At 31.3% G+C, this 19,012-nt stretch overlaps 1 protein-coding gene across 1 annotated transcript; it reads left to right on the top strand.

Moving 5' to 3' along the window:
• Nucleotides 1-243: 243 nt before the first annotated feature.
• Nucleotides 244-18,877, top strand: LOC132733271 (uncharacterized; the record flags this gene model as incomplete). Its single annotated transcript, XM_060719880.1, is given in 14 exon segments — nucleotides 244-329; nucleotides 3,067-3,190; nucleotides 4,169-4,235; nucleotides 6,325-6,525; nucleotides 7,041-7,176; nucleotides 7,997-8,107; nucleotides 8,874-9,083; nucleotides 9,797-9,926; nucleotides 10,309-10,517; nucleotides 11,669-11,855; nucleotides 14,294-14,442; nucleotides 15,407-15,577; nucleotides 15,721-16,029; nucleotides 18,671-18,877. Coding segments are annotated over 14 exon segments (2,297 nt in total), but the record flags the coding sequence as incomplete, so codon positions are not given.
• Nucleotides 18,878-19,012: the final 135 nt, after the last annotated feature.

Below are 19,012 nucleotides of genomic sequence, written 5' to 3'. Positions count from 1 at the left end.
TGACTTAACTTTTTGTACTGATTTTTTTTTTAAATTGTATTTGAATTTGCGAAAATTCCGGATTTGCAAACTTATTCCGGAGGCTGTAGTAAATTGATTATGAATATTAATAAATACATTTAATGCGCATTTAAATGTTGAAACATGCTAGCAAAAATATGCATTTAAAAGATTTACACCATAATTTATACAATTTATTTGCCAAACTATTTTTCATCTTCAATATTATTTTTAACCTTCTAGACCGGAACGTTACCGTGCGACTTTTGACAAAGACGAAACAAAACGTTGGCAGATAGATGTGCCCTATGAAATAAGCGACGGTATTGGTAAGTTTTCTACGCATTCTGGTCCGACTTATAATAAACAAAATAAATATAATTCAAGAATATTTGTTTTTATTCAATACAAAGAATGTATCCGCATTTAAACTTTCTGATACCACTTATTATAAATCATTATTTCCTAGAGTTAATATTTAGTTTGCAGTGTCCATAGTTTATAAATAATATGCGATATGTAAAAATACAAAAATATGTTTGGTCAAACATTATGAAAAGTCTTGGTTTTTTAAAAATAATTCATATTACGAAAAAAACAACAATTTAAGTGCACATGCGTATGCGTTTTTTTTACATTTTCCCCTGACGATTGCATATAATCTTCACCTTTTACATGATTAACCGTTAGATAAACAAACATATAAAACTATGAAAATAAATCATACAATATATTCGAAATCTCAAACATATCAATGCAAAATGCTACTTTTACTGTCTGTCTGTAGACGACATTTCACATTGCGTAATCAATCTTCTGCTTTTATTAACTGTTTGTCACTATAGCATATAGGCATATATGTACGTAAATATTAGAACCTTTGTTTCGAAGTAACATTTGGGCATACAAACTATAGTACACACTAAGTGAATCTTATAATTTGAACATATACAAGTACCTCATTACTTTTTTGGCTGTTGAACATTGGTTTTTAGCTTTCAACCAAAATTTAGACTGAAATGGCAGTGGGAGACCTACTTTTGTTGTTGCCCTGGCTGTCAAACCATTTTTTTTTAATGTTATGCCATATTTGATGAGAACATAAAACGGTAACATATTTTTTGCAATTGTCCCTGATCAAGGCATACATTTACTTATGGAAAGCATTGACTGCATTATAATAATAAATCTAAATGTTGTTATGTCCAAATAACAATATATTGAGTCACCCTTTCCCTTTCCTTAAACAATATGCACTCATGGATATATTATGTGGACCATCCTGATCTATAGTCAACTGAAAAATATATGATGTCAGTGTGTCTTTGTATGTATATATTATACGATGTGCTTTTTTAATGTATTATGTGGAACCATCCTTATATAAGGTCAAATAACTATATTTTATGTCAATCTGTCCTTTTATGATGTCAATCTAACATTATATGATGTAAGTCTGCCATTATAAGATGTGAAGATATGAATATATTATGTGGAATCATCTTTATATTGAGTCAGCAATATATGATGTCAATGTTTTCTTATAATTATTATGTCACTCTTTCAATATACGATGTAATTTTTTCTTATTATATTATGCGAAACCATCCTTATACAGAGTCAAAATTCCCGTATATGTTATGAGGAACCAGCTTTATATCCTTTCGACGGCCATAGCGTAATAAAACGTACCGAAAAATCGACTTCTCAAAAGCCGGGCGCTATAGTCATAAGAAGGCTAGAACGTAATAAACCGGCATAAAATTTTAGCTTCCTGAAAGCCACTACTGTTTGTCGTAGGAAGGCCACCAAAATTTAGTTTTTAATGACTCAATTCTTGAAGTTTACCTTTCATTTATTTAATTCTGTTAAATGTTGTTCAAATAGAAACACCAAATATGTTAATTGTATAGTGCCCTTTATTGACAGATAAAGTAAATGTTTAGATATACAGTACACTTTTTAATTAATGTGGTAATCAAATCGATATCCAAATTAATTGAAGAAAATCTTCTAAATGGTATAGTATTTTAAAATGCATTTATTGATACATCAAACGGAGTTTCTGTAAGCAGTTCTCTTATTTGAAACAAAAATGTGTTGAACTTACAAAATTCACGTTGAAAAGCATAGTATCAATCACCCTTCCTGAGAAACATTGATTTTTATTGATTTTTAATAATTACGTTTTAAAACGATGTGGACGTTTTACTCAACATGGTATTCTAATGGCCGTGGTATGAAAGGACGCAAGCAAGGCGTGAACAACAAAATGGCTATATAGGTAAATAACGTAAAATTTACCGTTTTAAAACGTTCAGAACTTGTTTTAAATACATTATTCAGAAAACAAGGATTGTGAGTCTGTTTATTGCAATTGAACGTAATATTAACAGTGTTATACGGTATGGATTTGTTGTTTATCGTATGCAGTTGAACAACCATAGCGTAATATTTCGATTTTCATAAACACATTAATAAAATCAGAATGTACGAAAACGGGGTTTTTACGGGGTTTGCATGAAACAAAATTCAAGTTTTACGCTGATTTACGCAACGGTTTCTAGAAAGGTATATTTTTGATACGTTTAACTACGCTATGGACGTCTGTCGTAATATAAGACTGGCTTTCAGAAATGTAAAATTTCGATACGTTTTCTTACGCTTTGGCCGTCCTACGGGTATAGCTTGCATGAACAGTAAAAATAACTACTAGAGGCCTATAGGAAATAAGCATTACGAAAAAAGTGAGGGGTAATAATATATTATGTCAATCTGTCTATATATGATGTCAGTCTTTCATCATATGATGTGCAATTACGAATATATTATGGCGAACCATTCTTATATAAAGTCAAAACAACACTATATAATGTATAATCGTCTTTATATAGAATCAACTTAATAATTGTAAAATTAAAGACATCCAAAGTTGTTCTAAAATCTGGCACCATTTTTAAGCTGTATATGTTGTATTTCTTCATCATGGAAATTCACTTTGTTCGTAGTTTGTGTATTTATATGATTTTATTTTCAATTCAGTTGATCTACATTTTTTTAATTCAGGTGATCTACAGGAACTTGAGATTCGACGGTCAATTTCTATTTGGGAGCAGTACTCATGCCTTAATTTCTATGGTAACAAGCAGGTGTACAACAGATTAGTGTTTCAGCTTGGAGAAGATAACTTGTACATATAAATTTTAATTTGCAATTAATATGTATGGCCAAGTTTTACGTTGTCATTTTTGAATGACTACTTGTACTTTGGGTCAGATATTTTCTTAGCCGTTGCACATATTAATGATTAAACTTTTTCAATACAAGGAACTACTTGTTCGCTCGCTTCTCGTGGGCAGTTTTACATGATTTTTTCTTTTGTTGCTATGAATCATTTGATCCTATAAACGGGAGTTGCAATTTATACATTATTTCATAAAACTTTTCCTGCATTTTAATGAGTCTTAAGATTAGTACAACCCTAACATATGCCTTTAAAGGAGTATGTTTGTTTCACTAATACAAAACATTATTTTAATTTAAAGGGAAACACGGGCAAAATTGTCATTTCTTTTCTTTTTTGAATTTTTCATTTATTTTTCTGTAAATATTTTTAAAATGGATACACTAGGCAGTTTTCTCCTTATGAATAAAAAATGGTGGTTTCCTAACTTGACCCACTTGGGTTAAGATTTCAAAAAGGTTTTAACAGTGGCCTCTAGAAACGTTAAAGAATATGCCAAATGAATGACTTAGACTTGTTTCAATCAAACAACATTCACAATATTTTTATTGTAATTTCCTGGGTTTGTTCAAGTTGCATGACTTGTTTTAGAACAACTCGGCGATTCTGTCTAATGTTTGTTCACTATAAATAGATATATTTAAGCTTCAAACCAGAAATGTATACAGAAATTCATGCTGGAACTTTCAAAAATGTCATTTTACAGTGATTTGAGTACAAATGATCGTTTTAATATTTTTTGTTATTAATTTGCCTGAGTATCCTTTTAACATTTCAAAGTGAATATGAAAATAATATTTAAATCGTCATTATAATAAATGTATTTTCACTATCACTGGATGTAAAACTGCGATAAATTGATCTTCATTAGAATTCATTTTATGTCAACTGAATAAATATTTAAAATGTACATTTTTCAAATAGTTGTGGATCAGATGTTGGGATGAAACAAGGACCACAAATTATTTACCTTGGGAAAAACTGCTTTGAGGTATTTTGTTATTTTTTGTTTCTTTTGCATACTGTGATTGTGGCTTTTACTGACCTGTAAATGCGATAAACCTTTTCCGTAATATCAATTAATAATGCATTTTTATGTGTAATGTTAAAGAGGTATGTTTATCACAAATAACATTTTAAAAGGTCAAATATGTCATAAAATTTATAAAATGTTCGTGTCGAGAATACTTTGTCCAAAGACACATCGTCAAGCACTAATTCATGTTACGTCTCTTATTTTGCACATAAGGCAATGTGCCAAAAGCAAAAACTATTTGGGCTTATGCTATATTGTGTACTCGCCGGTCTTGATCCCATGTGACTTTGATATATTTCAAAAACAAATTAAACCCTTCGAAGAAATTCGTTACGGCGATTCAGAATGTGAGTTATCCCCCACCCCCGATTTAGACCGATACTCCCAATCCCACCGACCTCGCTTTTCATAAAAGGCGGTTTGATTTTTTGTAGAAATGAAAGTCAAAAATTCAAATAGTATTAACCAGTCCTTCAAATATATACCTATTCTATTAATCTCATTTTTTGAAGTTATAATGTTTTGGTAAAGCTGAAATACTAGGCAGGTTGAAACGATAAATATTTTTAATTAAAACGTAGCGTATAAGAAAATGAACACAGCTTACCATATTATTTTGAAGACAAATTGTTTTCCTTCACCGTCTGTCTTACATTCAGTCCGCGCGTCCGCTTCGCTCCATAAAATGGCCGTAAGAGCTTAAAAAACGAAAATACTATTATTTGGCTGTCACAGGTCAATCTACTGATGCGATTTTAATGAAACTTCTCCGGAGTGATCAGTACTAAACTAAGTAAAGCGTATCGCAGCTTTGATAAACCAATTGGCTGCCAGAGCTTCAAGAGACAAATCTTGTTCTGCTTTCACAGCTACAACTTCTGATGGGATTGCAATGAAACTTCACAGGAGTGATCAGTATCAACTGTAGTTGTGTATATCAAACAGGAGTGATCAGAACACTATAGTAGAAATACGCTACCTAGCTGGTCATATCGTTGGCATGTCCTGCAGCGCTGTACAAAACAGCGCTAGAGCTAAAACTAGAAATATTGTCCAGCAGAACTGCTGTCGTACTTTATTGAAAATTCACAGGCGTGATCTATTTCTAGTTGTGCATATAACCAGAACTGCACAAAATGGCAGGTAGAGCTATAAATAGAAAACAACTCTTGTCCGGCTTTCACATTCAAAACTAATTGCTTAATCAATATCATTCGTAGTTGTGCATATCACCGGCATGTTTCGCTTCGAAGCAAACACTGGCCACCAGAGATATAAAGAGAAAATCTTGTCCAGCTTTTCCAGGTCAAACTGCTGGTGATATCTCAACATTACTTTACAGTTGTGATCAGTACTATACCTTTTTGTGCATATCACTGGCATGTTCTACTTTGCTGCACAAAAAGGCCTCTAGAGCTATAAATAGAAAAATCATTTCCTGCTATCACAGGTCCAACTGCTTGTGGGAATTCGACATTTTTTCACAGGTGTGATCAGTACCACCATTAATTGTGCATTTCGCCGGCATGTTCTATTTCGCAGCAAAAATGACTGCCAGAGCTATAAATAGAATTAAACCTATCCCGTTTTTACAGGTTCAAGTGCTGGCGGGATTTCGACCAAACTTTACAGGAGTAATAAATATAATACCTTATTGTGCATATGGTCGGCACGTTCCGCTTCGCTGAAAAAAAATTCGTCGCCGTAGCTTTAAATAGGAAAACACTGTCTGGCTTTTTACAGGTAAAAGTAATTGCGGGATTTCGACCACACTTCAAAGAAGTGATCAGTCCCATACCTAGTGGTAGGAGACATAAGTGTTTTTGACTAAAAACCTCGCCAGTTAAGTTTCAAATCAAGATTCAAATGGGACAATAAAATAGAGAAAAAAAGAATCCTTAATTTCCTCTTTTGTAATATTTTACCGAGAAAATGAATCTTAGTATTTCAATTTGTATGTAAAATCTTAATATTTTTTAATGTTTAGTACTACCATAATATATAATGTGCTTACAAAATACATTCCTATAACAATTTATTTCAGCCGGAGATAATTGTTCATGAGATAGGACACGCACTTGGATTCTACCATGAACATAACCGTTGGGATAGAGATAATTTCATTAAGATACACTTTGAAAATATTAACCCTGGATATAATGAATCGTTTATTAAAAGGAAACCAGAGAATGCAGATTTCGATCATGATTATGATTATTTGAGTATTATGCACTACGGACAGTATGTAAGTGTTAACGTTTTATTGTAATTGAATAAGATATATAAAGTGCAGGAATCAAATGTTCATACGGCGTTTGATTTGTTTTTATGTTAATGTAAATAACTGTCGGTTAATAATGAAAACCGTTCTTGCATATCTGGCAGGTAGTTTACACTGATCAAAGAAAACGCTGTTTTACACCCCCTTTATAAGATTAAACCAAAAAATGAAAAATAATGTCTGTTTATGATCTGTAAATTGTTTTATTTTTTTATTTTTTTTAATATATATAAGAACATACATGGCTTATATGATGCTTATAAAATGTCAGGAGCTCAATATTTATCCTAATCAAACGATATTCTTCTATAACCATCTTTAGCATGCATGATAAATTTTTTTACGTAATTTTAAATGATAATCTTTGTCCGCTTATTAAATGTAATATAATCAGTTCAATTATATCTATTTCTAGATGATACAAAGTGTGATTGCTTTTCTAGTTCAATTATCACAATTATCATACAATCTGTTTTCAGTTTTTCTCAAAGAATGCATCAGCAAAACTTATCACAATAGAGACGATAAATCCTAACTTTCAATCTAGAATAGGAAAGGTCAAGCTTCCGAGCTTTCAAGATTATAAAACTTTGAATGATATGTATAAATGTAAAGGTCAGTATGTGTAGTTTTGACTGAATATAATGTAGTCTCTCCTGGCTTTACTGTACTATACTTTAAAATCTGTACCATACTTGAGGTTGAAGACTGTATAAAAACAAACACTGCTGTTGTAAAGGTTATAGGTGAGTGAGCAGAGTAAAGTAAATACATGTGGCTACTTGTACTTGCATATTATAAGGCAGTGTTTATCTAAGTCTGATCAAGCATTTGAGTTAATGTAAATACACCATAATTTGCAACTTTAGCAAATACTGTCGGGCTATTTTTAACTTATTGGCGGTTAGGAAAGTTGGGTATATATACGTGAGCCTCAAAGAGGGACCAATATCAGTGGTGGTAAATAGATAAATAAAAGGGGCTGCCCCAACTCCCCTGTATTGCTTAAAGTACCATCCTCACAAAGAGACTCTAATTTTCTTAAGTTCCAGTGGACAAGTGGTTCAAGTGCTATCTTGTCGCAGAGTGAGTTTTTTTCGAAGTTTTACAAGGTTTATATACTGAAACAAAAAAAATGAAAACAGTGAAAAATATCACAACGAGTAGCGGTCAGGCAATAGGTGGCCAAGAGTCACAAAAGCGACATCTGAAAATGTTAACATTCAAAACCATTCGTCATATTGTCCTGTCTTAAGTCTCAGTTACTTTTAATTCTATAACTCAAAGAAATGCCGAACAATGTTCGTCAAAAACATTTCTTCCTGCAATTAATCCGTTTATCGATTGAGACGGTACTAGTTTGTTTCATCTAAATAAAACTAATAAACTATTATTTGTCATAAATTTAAGTTATATATATTGTGTTTATTCGTAGATGTGTGTGCTAAAGTTGAATGTCCAGAAGGTGGGTTTCTTGGAAAACATTGTCAATGTTACTGTAAAGGAAATCCCGATGGCTCACCTGTTAGACTTTGTTTTCAAAGAGGTATTATATCATTTTGTTTGAAAAATAAGAAAATAAAAACAATATTATTGCTGAAGAATAATTGCTTGTGTCATGCTATGAAAAATTAGCTATTTTCTTGTTATATTTTATATTGTGTATATTAAATAAGTGAGTGAAATATTTGTATTGAATTTCATTTTAAATTTTATTTTGTATTTTCTGATTTCAAAATATGGTATATATGATAAAAAATAAATTATACCCTTTTTTCTTTGTTAAATCTTAAGTACATTTATGTGGTCAATTAGAATGTCTCAAACGTGACATGTTGTTACAGAGAAGCCAATGTGTTAAAAACCTTTTACACTAGACAAAGAATTGCAAAATGCATGTTATATTAACATCTGTGATAAACTTTATTCTTTTAAAAACATATACAATTAAATTTACTGATAGAGATTAGAAAATATAAAATAAAATTTAAAATGAAATTCAATACAAATATTTCACTCACTTATTTAATATACACAATATAAAATATAACAAGAAAATAGCTAATTTTTCATAGCATGACACTTGTCCTAGTATAATATATGTATGCTATTGTGTGTAGGTTCAAACGTAACATTAGTTCGACGTATACTTCGTCGACTGTCTGATAAATCAAAACTGTTTCAAGGGACGAGCTAAATCAAAAGAAACAAAAACAAAAGAACACAGAGCTATAAATGGTGAACACGTCACGTCAAAGATAAATTCAAATTTCACTTTAACAATTTACAACACCAATTTACATGAATTTCAGAGGAGTGTCCAAAACCATTTGTTAATAAATACTTATTTGATGTGATGAACAAAGACAACACAAGCTTAATCAATATGACCCGGGCATCGTTTCCTGACAAGACAATTTTAAATCTGTTCCCAACCAATTGGAACTGTACAATAGCTTCTCAGTTAAGATGTGAGGAAGGTAAATGGACACAGACAAATGCAGAATGTCCAGTTGCACTCGGTAAGAATATAATAACACTTGTTAATCATTGCATCCTGAACAGTTTACAGTAAAATAATATTTAAACAGTATACCTTTCAATATAATTCTGGCCGAAATTTGCTTGGAACGTCGATACACGATAAAAACAGCAATCAAAAAGTACTCGAGTATGACAAGATATTTATTTTAATGGTAAATTTGAGCTACATAAACTTAACTATATGAACAATTAAAGAAAAAAAACAATAATTAAGAAAGCTCTCTGACTTAAACATGGTACTACTTTGGCTATGGATGGCTCCCAATTTTTACTATGCCATAAGTGGTAGCCATTTTTGGAGTCAATAGTTTATAAAATATAACAATATTTAACAAAAAAAAACATGAAAACTGCTGATTTATCCGAATTGTCAGATTGTGCATGCATATTAAGCTAAAAATAGTCTAATAGTTCCAATATATATATAAAAGATAATTACCAGTTTTCACAAAGACTATCGAATCATGAGAGATATTTTATATTTTACATAATGTGTTTTGGTATGACCCTCAAAATGGCAGCAAGGATGGAGGCATAAAATAAAGTAAATGTTATTTGTTATGTTAAATTAAATGATCAATTAAAGATAAGACTGATGGTACACAAGGTCTTATACATGTATAAATATGTAAAAAATGTGATACTATAATGATATAATATCAAATAAATAAGTGTTTTTTTTTAATTTTAGACATTAAGATGATAGATGAAACAGAAGGTGTTGTTGAAGTTAAATTAAATGACGTACATCGAGGTTATATCTGTGATGACGATTGGGATGATAATGATGCAACTGTTGCTTGTAAAATGCTCGGATATACGTAAGTTTATACATATTTATTTTCAAAGAAAGCATGCTACATCTTCCACCAGGGAAACTTAATATCTGAAAATCACACTACAAAATCTGGAAAAAGTGCGATCCCTCGGAAGCATTAATTACAACAAAATTTCAAAAAAATAATTAGGAATTTTTTTTTATTTCGAAATGGAATAACAACGTTAAATTGCGATTGGTTTGCGATAAAATAGAAATTACTATTGATGATAACTTGTATATATTAAATGACAATGTGAATGTATGTAAAGTATATCAAATATGGATTTTCTTGAAAAGCAATATAAGAGGAATTCGGCTAATTCAACAAATATTGTTTGAAACAATATTTAATAAGACATTTATATAGTACACTTTTCCACCAGAAATGGTTGGGCTAACTTTCAAAAACCTCAAGAAGTTAACAAATCTTTACCAATACTTCTGGACAACGTTCAGTGTAGGGGCGAAGAACTATCTCTTGCTGATTGCAAACACAATGGCTGGGGTAGTCATGACTGTGAATATTCCGAAGTCGTTTCAGTTAAATGTTTCAACGATTCCTATACCAATTATATAGACAAAACACATTGTGGTAAGAAAGCGCATTAAATATAACACGATTAAAGTTGTTTCATTCTGTATTACGTTTTTATAGTTAAAATGTTTTTCATTTGTCTGTTTGCAGCAAACAGCGTGTCAATAGTTGCAAATCCGACGCTGCTTTCCCGCCATGTTTGTACTTGTTTCGAATGTCGAATGTTTCTTATCTAATAACTAATATTTACGGCCTTTATCCGGTTTTATATTGGCCTGCTATTCAAATTGTTATTTACCTAAGAAATATGTTATTTTTATTCACACAAATGTTATTATAACCTTATTTTTCTTTCTTTCATTTCTATGTACAAGGGCATATTGTAATTATAATTAAAACCGTCAATTTTTATTATTAATAAGTTAACCTAGACCGGCAATTATGATTTTTGTTAAGTTTACATGCACCAATTTCTCCATAATTTGCACACTTACTAATCATTACAAAGTCCGTGATCTGTGCAAATTCAAACAATGGCTTCCGTTTTTTCCAGTTCTTTTCACTTTTCAGCACCTTGAAAATAGATATGGTTGACCTAAACCGTTAGTTGGATATGTCTTAACTGTAATAATGGCAAATTATATCCCTGTGCCATCCATTTATCAAAAGTTATGCCTATCACGTTGAAGATGTGGCCTTCTTTGGGTAACATTTTCCGGCAAATTGGATATATAAAATTTTTGCTTAATTACTTTTAATAAAATTAATGATCACTTTTATTTTTGGTTGCTGGATATAAGAGGGTCACTTAGGTCACGGTCAAGATCACTAATGTAAGAAGTGAATTCATAAATTTGTGCTCATACAAACTTTAACTTTTAAATTGAAGTTTTCATTTGTGATACTGGCATGCATATATTCCTTCAGGATCAGTAACATTCTATACATTGCCGGAACGTTATTCATAGACCGATGTTTCTCATTTGTATATAAAGTGATACTGTGCTTGGTCTTCTTCCTTTGGATTTGATTTCAGTAAAATTTAGGCCATCAGTCCTAAATAGATTTTTTACACTTTTGCCTATACAATCATATTCATTGTTAGATATCTTTCATATTTGGTAGTAAGATTTGTTTCTGTGTTTTGTTGTGTTTTTTTTTCTAACATCCACGACTTAATCTTAACATTTCGCGCTTATAATTTTAAGGTAAAATTCAATTAAACGATTCAAAGAGAAAGAAACGGCAACTTAAAATTACTGGTGGCTTTGAGACAATGATGGGAATGCATCCGTGGCAAGTGGAAATTCAACGAAAGAAGCGAGGATGGATTCATTGGTGTGGTGGTACAATTATTAATAACGAGTGGATATTGAGTGCTGCACATTGTTTTGAGTAATTTTTGTTGTTGTTTTTTTATATTTTCTTTTCTTTCCGATTTATTAATGTTTTTTCTTCTTTGAGTGAAATTCATCAGCTGCAACTAAATTTAGCTTATCAAGTTTCAAATAAATCGAAGAGTGTTCAAATATGAATGCAACTAGACCAATATCTGGCTTTTAAACATTTTTTGCACAAACTATGTAGATGTATCGCTTTAATTGTTGTGTAAGCTCTAAATTGATACAATACATGTGTAAATCAGTTCAGTTATGACACGCTCAATTCGTGTATACTAAAACTAAAATGGTTATGAAAATGTCTCCTTTCACTGACCAAATGTGGTCCTATATCAAGAACCGCTGTATTCTTTGTAAACAGGCGAAGGTCATTTTAAATGAAATGTTTCGTGTTTATGGGAACAATGAACTTTATTTTGCATCTGTCACACGTGGTGTAAATAATTCAAAAGTGGTGTGGAATCAGTAAAAAATGCACCTCATTCCGCCATCCGAAAGCTGCAACTTTGCCCAAAAAGGTTGAAAATGTACAGGATTTGATTGCTTTAGATATAAGATTTACAACAAAATATAAAGCTAAATTCATTGGTATCTCTGAAGGCGCGCCGCTCAAACAATTCTTAGACATTATTTAAAATTGAGGTGGATAAGTGCCTGATTGTTACACTATCTCCTTACAAAAAAAACAAAAAAACTTGCTCGGGTAAAAATCTCCAAACAGTTGTTGAAACTGTTTCCTAAATACAATCGTTTTTTTTTTCGCAAATACCATCACTGGCGAAGAGATGTGGCTTCACTTTTATTAGCCCAAGCGAAATTTATGTAACAATATATGAGAAAAGTCAAAGACCTTACATGGCAAAACGCGCCATGAACGTCAAAAGGTCATGTTTGTAATAGTCTTTGCCAATGAAGGTCCTGCTATTCAAATTGCCGTACAAAAGAATAAATCTGTAAATGCCAAGTTTTTTAAAGGGCGGGTCTTTCATAAATTAAAAAAATATTTCAAAAACCCTCGACCAGCAACTGGTCTCCATGGTGTCAGGTTGTTGCATGACAATGCTTCGTCACACAAAGCGATCATTGTACAAAAATATCTTTAACAGGAAAAAGGTTGTCGAGTTTTCTCACCCTCCTCATTTCCCAGGCCCCTTGTGAATTTTTCTTTTTTTCCGAGGCTCAAAAGCACGTTGCTGGACGTAGATATCAAACGCAAATAAAATTTCGGTTGGCTTTTTCCAGTGTCCGAACAGTATACATCGAAAAGGTTATTAAAACGCATTTTAAAAATTGAATTAAAAGACTTAAACTTTGTATATCACATGGTGATGATTATTTTGAAGGATTTAGATAATTATTTTGGCACTGTTTTGGTGTATGCATTTAAATATAGTTTATATCGAACTTTCAATATCAATGATTCATTAAAGTGCTTTTTCACTGTTATATACAGTTATTTATTAGAAGAAAAAGTAGGTTGAATTGACGTAACTATCTAATTGCCGAAGATAGGTACCATTTTATCATGTATGTTCCGGTGAAATAAAATATATTATCTAACAATTTAAACCATATTATTTCTACAACAAAAGGCGTTTTTATGACATATTATTAGTACAATCCAGTAAACTGTGTTAGACTGTAATATTTCTTAATTTGCATTATGATCATTCATCAATTAAAGTTTAAAACATTGCATAAACTGTAATATATTCTAATCTTACACATAAATACTGTTTGAATAAGAATTCAATCTTACATTATCATCTATCGCCTATTTAGCAGTTTCAATATTCTAATTTTGTGAAATGCTTATACTGTGATACATAGTCAAACTCATTATCAAGTAAGTCTTGAACATCTGTCTACCATGATTTGTGAGTTCATAAATTTGTTAACACTTAGTAAAATACCATATGTTCATTATTTGCAAAGTGTTAAGCAGAGCCATGTGTCTTGTTTTAATAACATTAAGTTCTACATTATGTTTATTATGTCACAAACAGTACGCCAGGTTAAAGATATTAATGTTGACTGTAGCGTTTTGCTATTTACAAATTCGGACTACTGTAATTCTGATTTGAAGATATTAAAAAAGAAAATAAGTCTAATTTAAAGGTAATTCTGGCATCAGCTTGTTCTGCCTAAGGTGGAACATGTTTTGACAGCCTTTTCATACCGTTTACTTTTATTTGTGTGCATGCATTAATGTTAAAATTGCACACATCCCTCTCAGTGTTTTCTGCTTTGATTTTAAATATAGGCACACAAATAATGAATTACAGGCAACGTCTTATCATTAAATATCATTCATTGTCATTGTACTCAGTTACAGCAAACGGAATTAATTTGAATATTTACTTTATAAGGATCACCATGAAAAGAAACTGATATGTTTGCAATAAATGTTAAATCTTTTCTGATTTTATACAGCGACTTAATAGGAAACTACGATGGTTTGAATGCAAAACTAAATTTCAAGGACGTACGAGTTATTGTTGGAGACCATGATCTTACTATACATGATGAATATGAAGAAATGTTTCATATTGAATATATTGTCAAACACTGGAATTACAGTGGTAAGATGTTTTGTTTTCCATAGAAGCTTAGTAAGTAATATGCACATACATTTTACCACAAAAAAATACAATTTCTGTTATACGCGGATTAATAAATCAAGTGAGTTTTGTTGTCCAAATGTCACTCAAACAGACGTTTAGTTATTTCGAGGGGATCATTTCATGATTATTAGATCATATCCAATATTTCCCATCAGTACAATATCTTGATTTCAGCTTGATGTCTCTTATTGAAATTCAAATTATTTTTTAACAATGACAAAATAGGAAAAATTAAACTAGCGCCGGCAAAATTCGCACATTTGATTACAGAGACTCATTTTGAATACATTGATGAAATACTAGGTCACACCATTCTACTTTTTCAGCTATCTGCCCCTTGAAAGTGAATTTGTTTTATTATTTTAGGTCTCGTTAAAGTGTAGGTAACTCAAAAGCATGTAAACTGATACATTTGTTATTTGAAATTATTTTTTGTTTCTTGATTTTTATTCGATATGCATAATGTCAAACCATTCTATTTGTACAATGATTTGTTGTTGTTTTTTCAATATGTGAACATTTTCTTCTAAATAAGGCATTACTCGAAGAAAATTTTAAAAAAATTGCCAAAATATTAGAACATAGAATGAAATGTAAAACATAAATTTGCAATGTCAGAAAATAAACTGAACAACGTTAATTGAAAATCAAATGTGATTTTGCTTGGTAAGCCTTGAATACCCTAAAAGATGTCCACATTAAGCAAAACAGTACCCTCACTTTCAGGAAATAAAAAAGTAGGATGGTGACAAGCACGCGTGTCGTTATAACATGATTCTGTTGAATCATGTAAACTTTGAGAAAGTTTGTCATTTTCTAATATATTTCTCATTTTTAATTCTGAACACAATGTTAACATCCTATATTTCCTATATTTTATACTGATATATTATGTGCTGTAATGTCAAATGTTTAATTGCAGAATTCGAAAGAAATTACTCTAACAATGATATCGCGTTACTGAAAATAAAATCAACCAGTGGAATTTCCTTCAATGATTATATACAGCCAGCTTGTTTGCCTGAAGAATTCACTCAGCTTTTATCTGAACCTAAATGTGAAGTTTCGGGATGGGGCACGGAGGGAGAACTTGGTAACAAATATTTATATAAATAAATAAAATTTAAAAAACTAAAAATCTAAACAATGTTCGATCTGTGATTAAGACTCTGTTTTAAATTTGTTGAAAACTAGAGCAAGCAAATTTGACCATTAATTAAAATATTTTTTACACAGGTACAAAAACTGATACATTAAGGGCAGCAGAGGTAATGATCATCCCAGAGAAAGATTGTCATAGATACTACAACAAATATCCTATTAACTTTAAAAAGGTAATATGTGCTGGAGATGGAAGTGCTGATACTTGTCAGGGGGACTCAGGTGGTCCTCTCATTTGTGAAATCAACGGCCAGAGTACGATAATAGGAATAACATCTTGGGGTAAAGGTTGTAGTCAACATGAAGCTCCTGGTGTCTACACAAAGGTATCAGAATATGTCAGATGGATAAATTATCAAATTTCTAACCACCGTTTAGAAGAAGGTTTGTTCAATTTTATTTTTTTTTATGTCATTGCAACATATGCGATGCGGTAGCACATAGCTATTCTCCTGTATGCGTGTATTACGTGCCTACGTGCGTATGCATAAGTGCGTGCGTAGGGCGAGCGTGAGTGTTATACAACTTATAATTCGAAATATACTTAAAAACTTTTCTTGTTAAAAACTGCTCAATAAATCTCAACAAACCATACCAGGATAGTTTCTTGGAGAGTTTTACTATATGCACAATTTCAGGCCTGGAACTGAAATTGGATATCAAATAAATAAGGTATTGACCAAGTAACTTACTTTCTTTTTATTTGACATACAGCTAGAATATGAACCATAATCATGGTTACAGATAGAGAATTAAACTCTGATATAAAATGATATATGGTTTGACCAAGTAACCTACATTTTTATAGGTACAGATGCATTTGTAATATATGTACAGTTTGAGATAACGAGTAGATTGTTTTTAAAGTTGACCTATATTTGAGCCTAGTGACTTGTTTCTAAATTCAGTAAATTCTACAGTATTATCACAAAGTTTCATAGTTTAGAAACTAAAATTGTACTGCCTCTTTACTTAATATTTAATGTTGTAAAAGCAAGGACATAGCATTTTTTCATAAACGCAATTTTGATAGTCCCCTATCGGCTTACCGAAGGGGGATAAACCTCCGTCCGTCCGTCCGTCTGTCCAAGCAAACATTTTGGGTTTAGGGGCTATATAACAGTAAAGAGAACAAAAGAGAACATTAGGTTAATTCCATGATCAAAGGGTTTAGGGGCTAGTAGCCCTTAAGTAAACAAAGAAAATAACAAAGAAAATAGCCCCTTAACCCAAAATGTCCGTCCGTCTGTCCGTCCGCACTCACAGGACAGTTATTATGTGGCTAGAGGGACAATAGGTAACTGTTCTTTTTCTTTGATGTCATTCATTCCGTAATGCTTTTAGTGGCTATTTTCCTTTGTGTTGCTAAAAACAACAATAAAGAGAACAATAGAGAACCCACATTATTACTCTCCTGTTAGAACGTCCGTCAGTCCGTCCGTCCACAAAACTGGATCGCGCGATAACGCAAAAAAATACTGAAAATATTTTTATGGAACTTGATTTATGGCAGTATGGAGATTGTGCACGTCTTTTTCTTTTCTTCTTATGTTGAAAATTCTGGTAGCTATGGCAACAAATAGACTGAAATTATGGCAAATTTTACGCATAAACTGGATCCAGTGATAAGGCAAAAAGTACTGGAAATATTTTTATAGAACTTGAAATATGGGTAGATGGCAGTCTTGAAATTATGCACGTCTTTTTCTTTTCTTCCTATGTTGAAAACTCTGGCTGCTATTACAACAAATAGACTGAAAATATGGCAAATTTAACACATAAACTTGATCTAGTGATAATGCAGAAAGTACTGAAAATATTTTTATGAACCTTGAAATATTATATCGCAGTTATGTCTTTTTCATTTCTTCCTATTTTGAAAAACAAAAGTTGCCATGGCAACACATTGGCTTAAAACATGGCAAATATTACTAAATTTGTGATTAGTAAAAAAGCTGAAATTTTTAATGAAACTTAAAATATAAATAGATGGTAGTATGGAAATTTTACACATCATTTTAATCTTTGACTATAGGGAGTATATTGACAGTTGTCACACTTAACAACCTCCTCAATAATTCTGATTCTAGTTTTAAGGCTTTTTCACTTTAAGTTTTTTATTTCTTACGGCATTTATTTCAAACTTCAAACATAAGTTTCTGGTCATCAACCACATCATATGTAACAAGGTTTTAACACTAGCACAAAAAATATATGAGAATTGCCTCCCTTGAACTTACATAAAAATGTTGTTTATTAATAACTTCTTTATTTCTTAATGTATCTTCTTCATATGTATGTTTGCTATTATCACTCAAATCATTTGTGAGAAGATTTAATACTCTATCAAGACTATTTCTGAAATTATGTCCCCCTTGAACTTATATTTGTTCTAGAAATGTGTATATTTTATTCCAACTTCTTCATTACTCATAGGATTTACTTCAAACTCCCACATCATAATGATATGACAAGTTTTATAAATCTAGCATCCTTATTTCCAGGTGTATCTCCTCATTCAACTTTGATTTTTTTTCTATTCATTCTTTTAACATTCTTTTACTTCAAATTCAAAACATACATTCATTATAACCAGCTTCATCACAAATTGTTCTTTGTTACACTCACATCATGTATGACATCTTGGATCTTTATTTCAAGAGTTATCTTCTCTTTTAGAATTTTGCTTTTAAAGTTTTTATATTGTGGTAACAGGGATGTTTGAAAAATGAACTTTAGTGTCCTTCAAACTGTCTGTTCATAAAAACTAGATTTGATCACTTTTAAGATGTTTTCCAACAATTTTTCTTAATAAAGAGAAAAAATGAAACATTAGTGAATGGCCAATGGCCCTTCAGAATGTTGCTTGAATTCTAACCGGTAGGGGACCCATGGATTGCTTGCAATACTATGATAATTCCTTGTTTCTCTAGTAATGAGTTTTTTAACATTGTATGAAGTCATTAATTTTAACAAATGTTTTATTAAAAGGTTTAATAAAACATACATGTTTATTTCAATATAGTAACGATGATGTGTTCTCAGCTTCAACCTTTCCGGGATTCAATTTTTCGATATTATTACAATGTTGAGACAAAACGTTGTGAGGAAATCAAATACAGCGGTTGTGATGGAAACAAGAATTTCTATGAAACCGAGGTGTCTTGTCGCCGGCAGTGCCGGGCCGAGTTACCAAAAGCCACCAACATCAGGAATGAAGCCAGAGCTAGACGTATGTTATCGATTCTATTATTTTCTAAAACAAAACAGCTAAGCCAAAATTCTTCAGTAAAAAATATTTTTTCATAATTTCTTGAGTATCAATATGAAAAAAACCTTATTCCATGAAAGTAAACATACCCTGTAT

The sequence above is a fragment of the Ruditapes philippinarum genome, unplaced genomic scaffold, assembly GCF_026571515.1.
Source record: "Ruditapes philippinarum isolate M1 unplaced genomic scaffold, ASM2657151v2 ctg15082_1_1_1_1, whole genome shotgun sequence".
Taxonomy (NCBI): Eukaryota; Metazoa; Mollusca; class Bivalvia; order Venerida; family Veneridae; genus Ruditapes; species Ruditapes philippinarum.
Note: the sequence above shows the minus strand (reverse complement) of the source record. Positions and strands in the feature narration are given on the sequence as shown.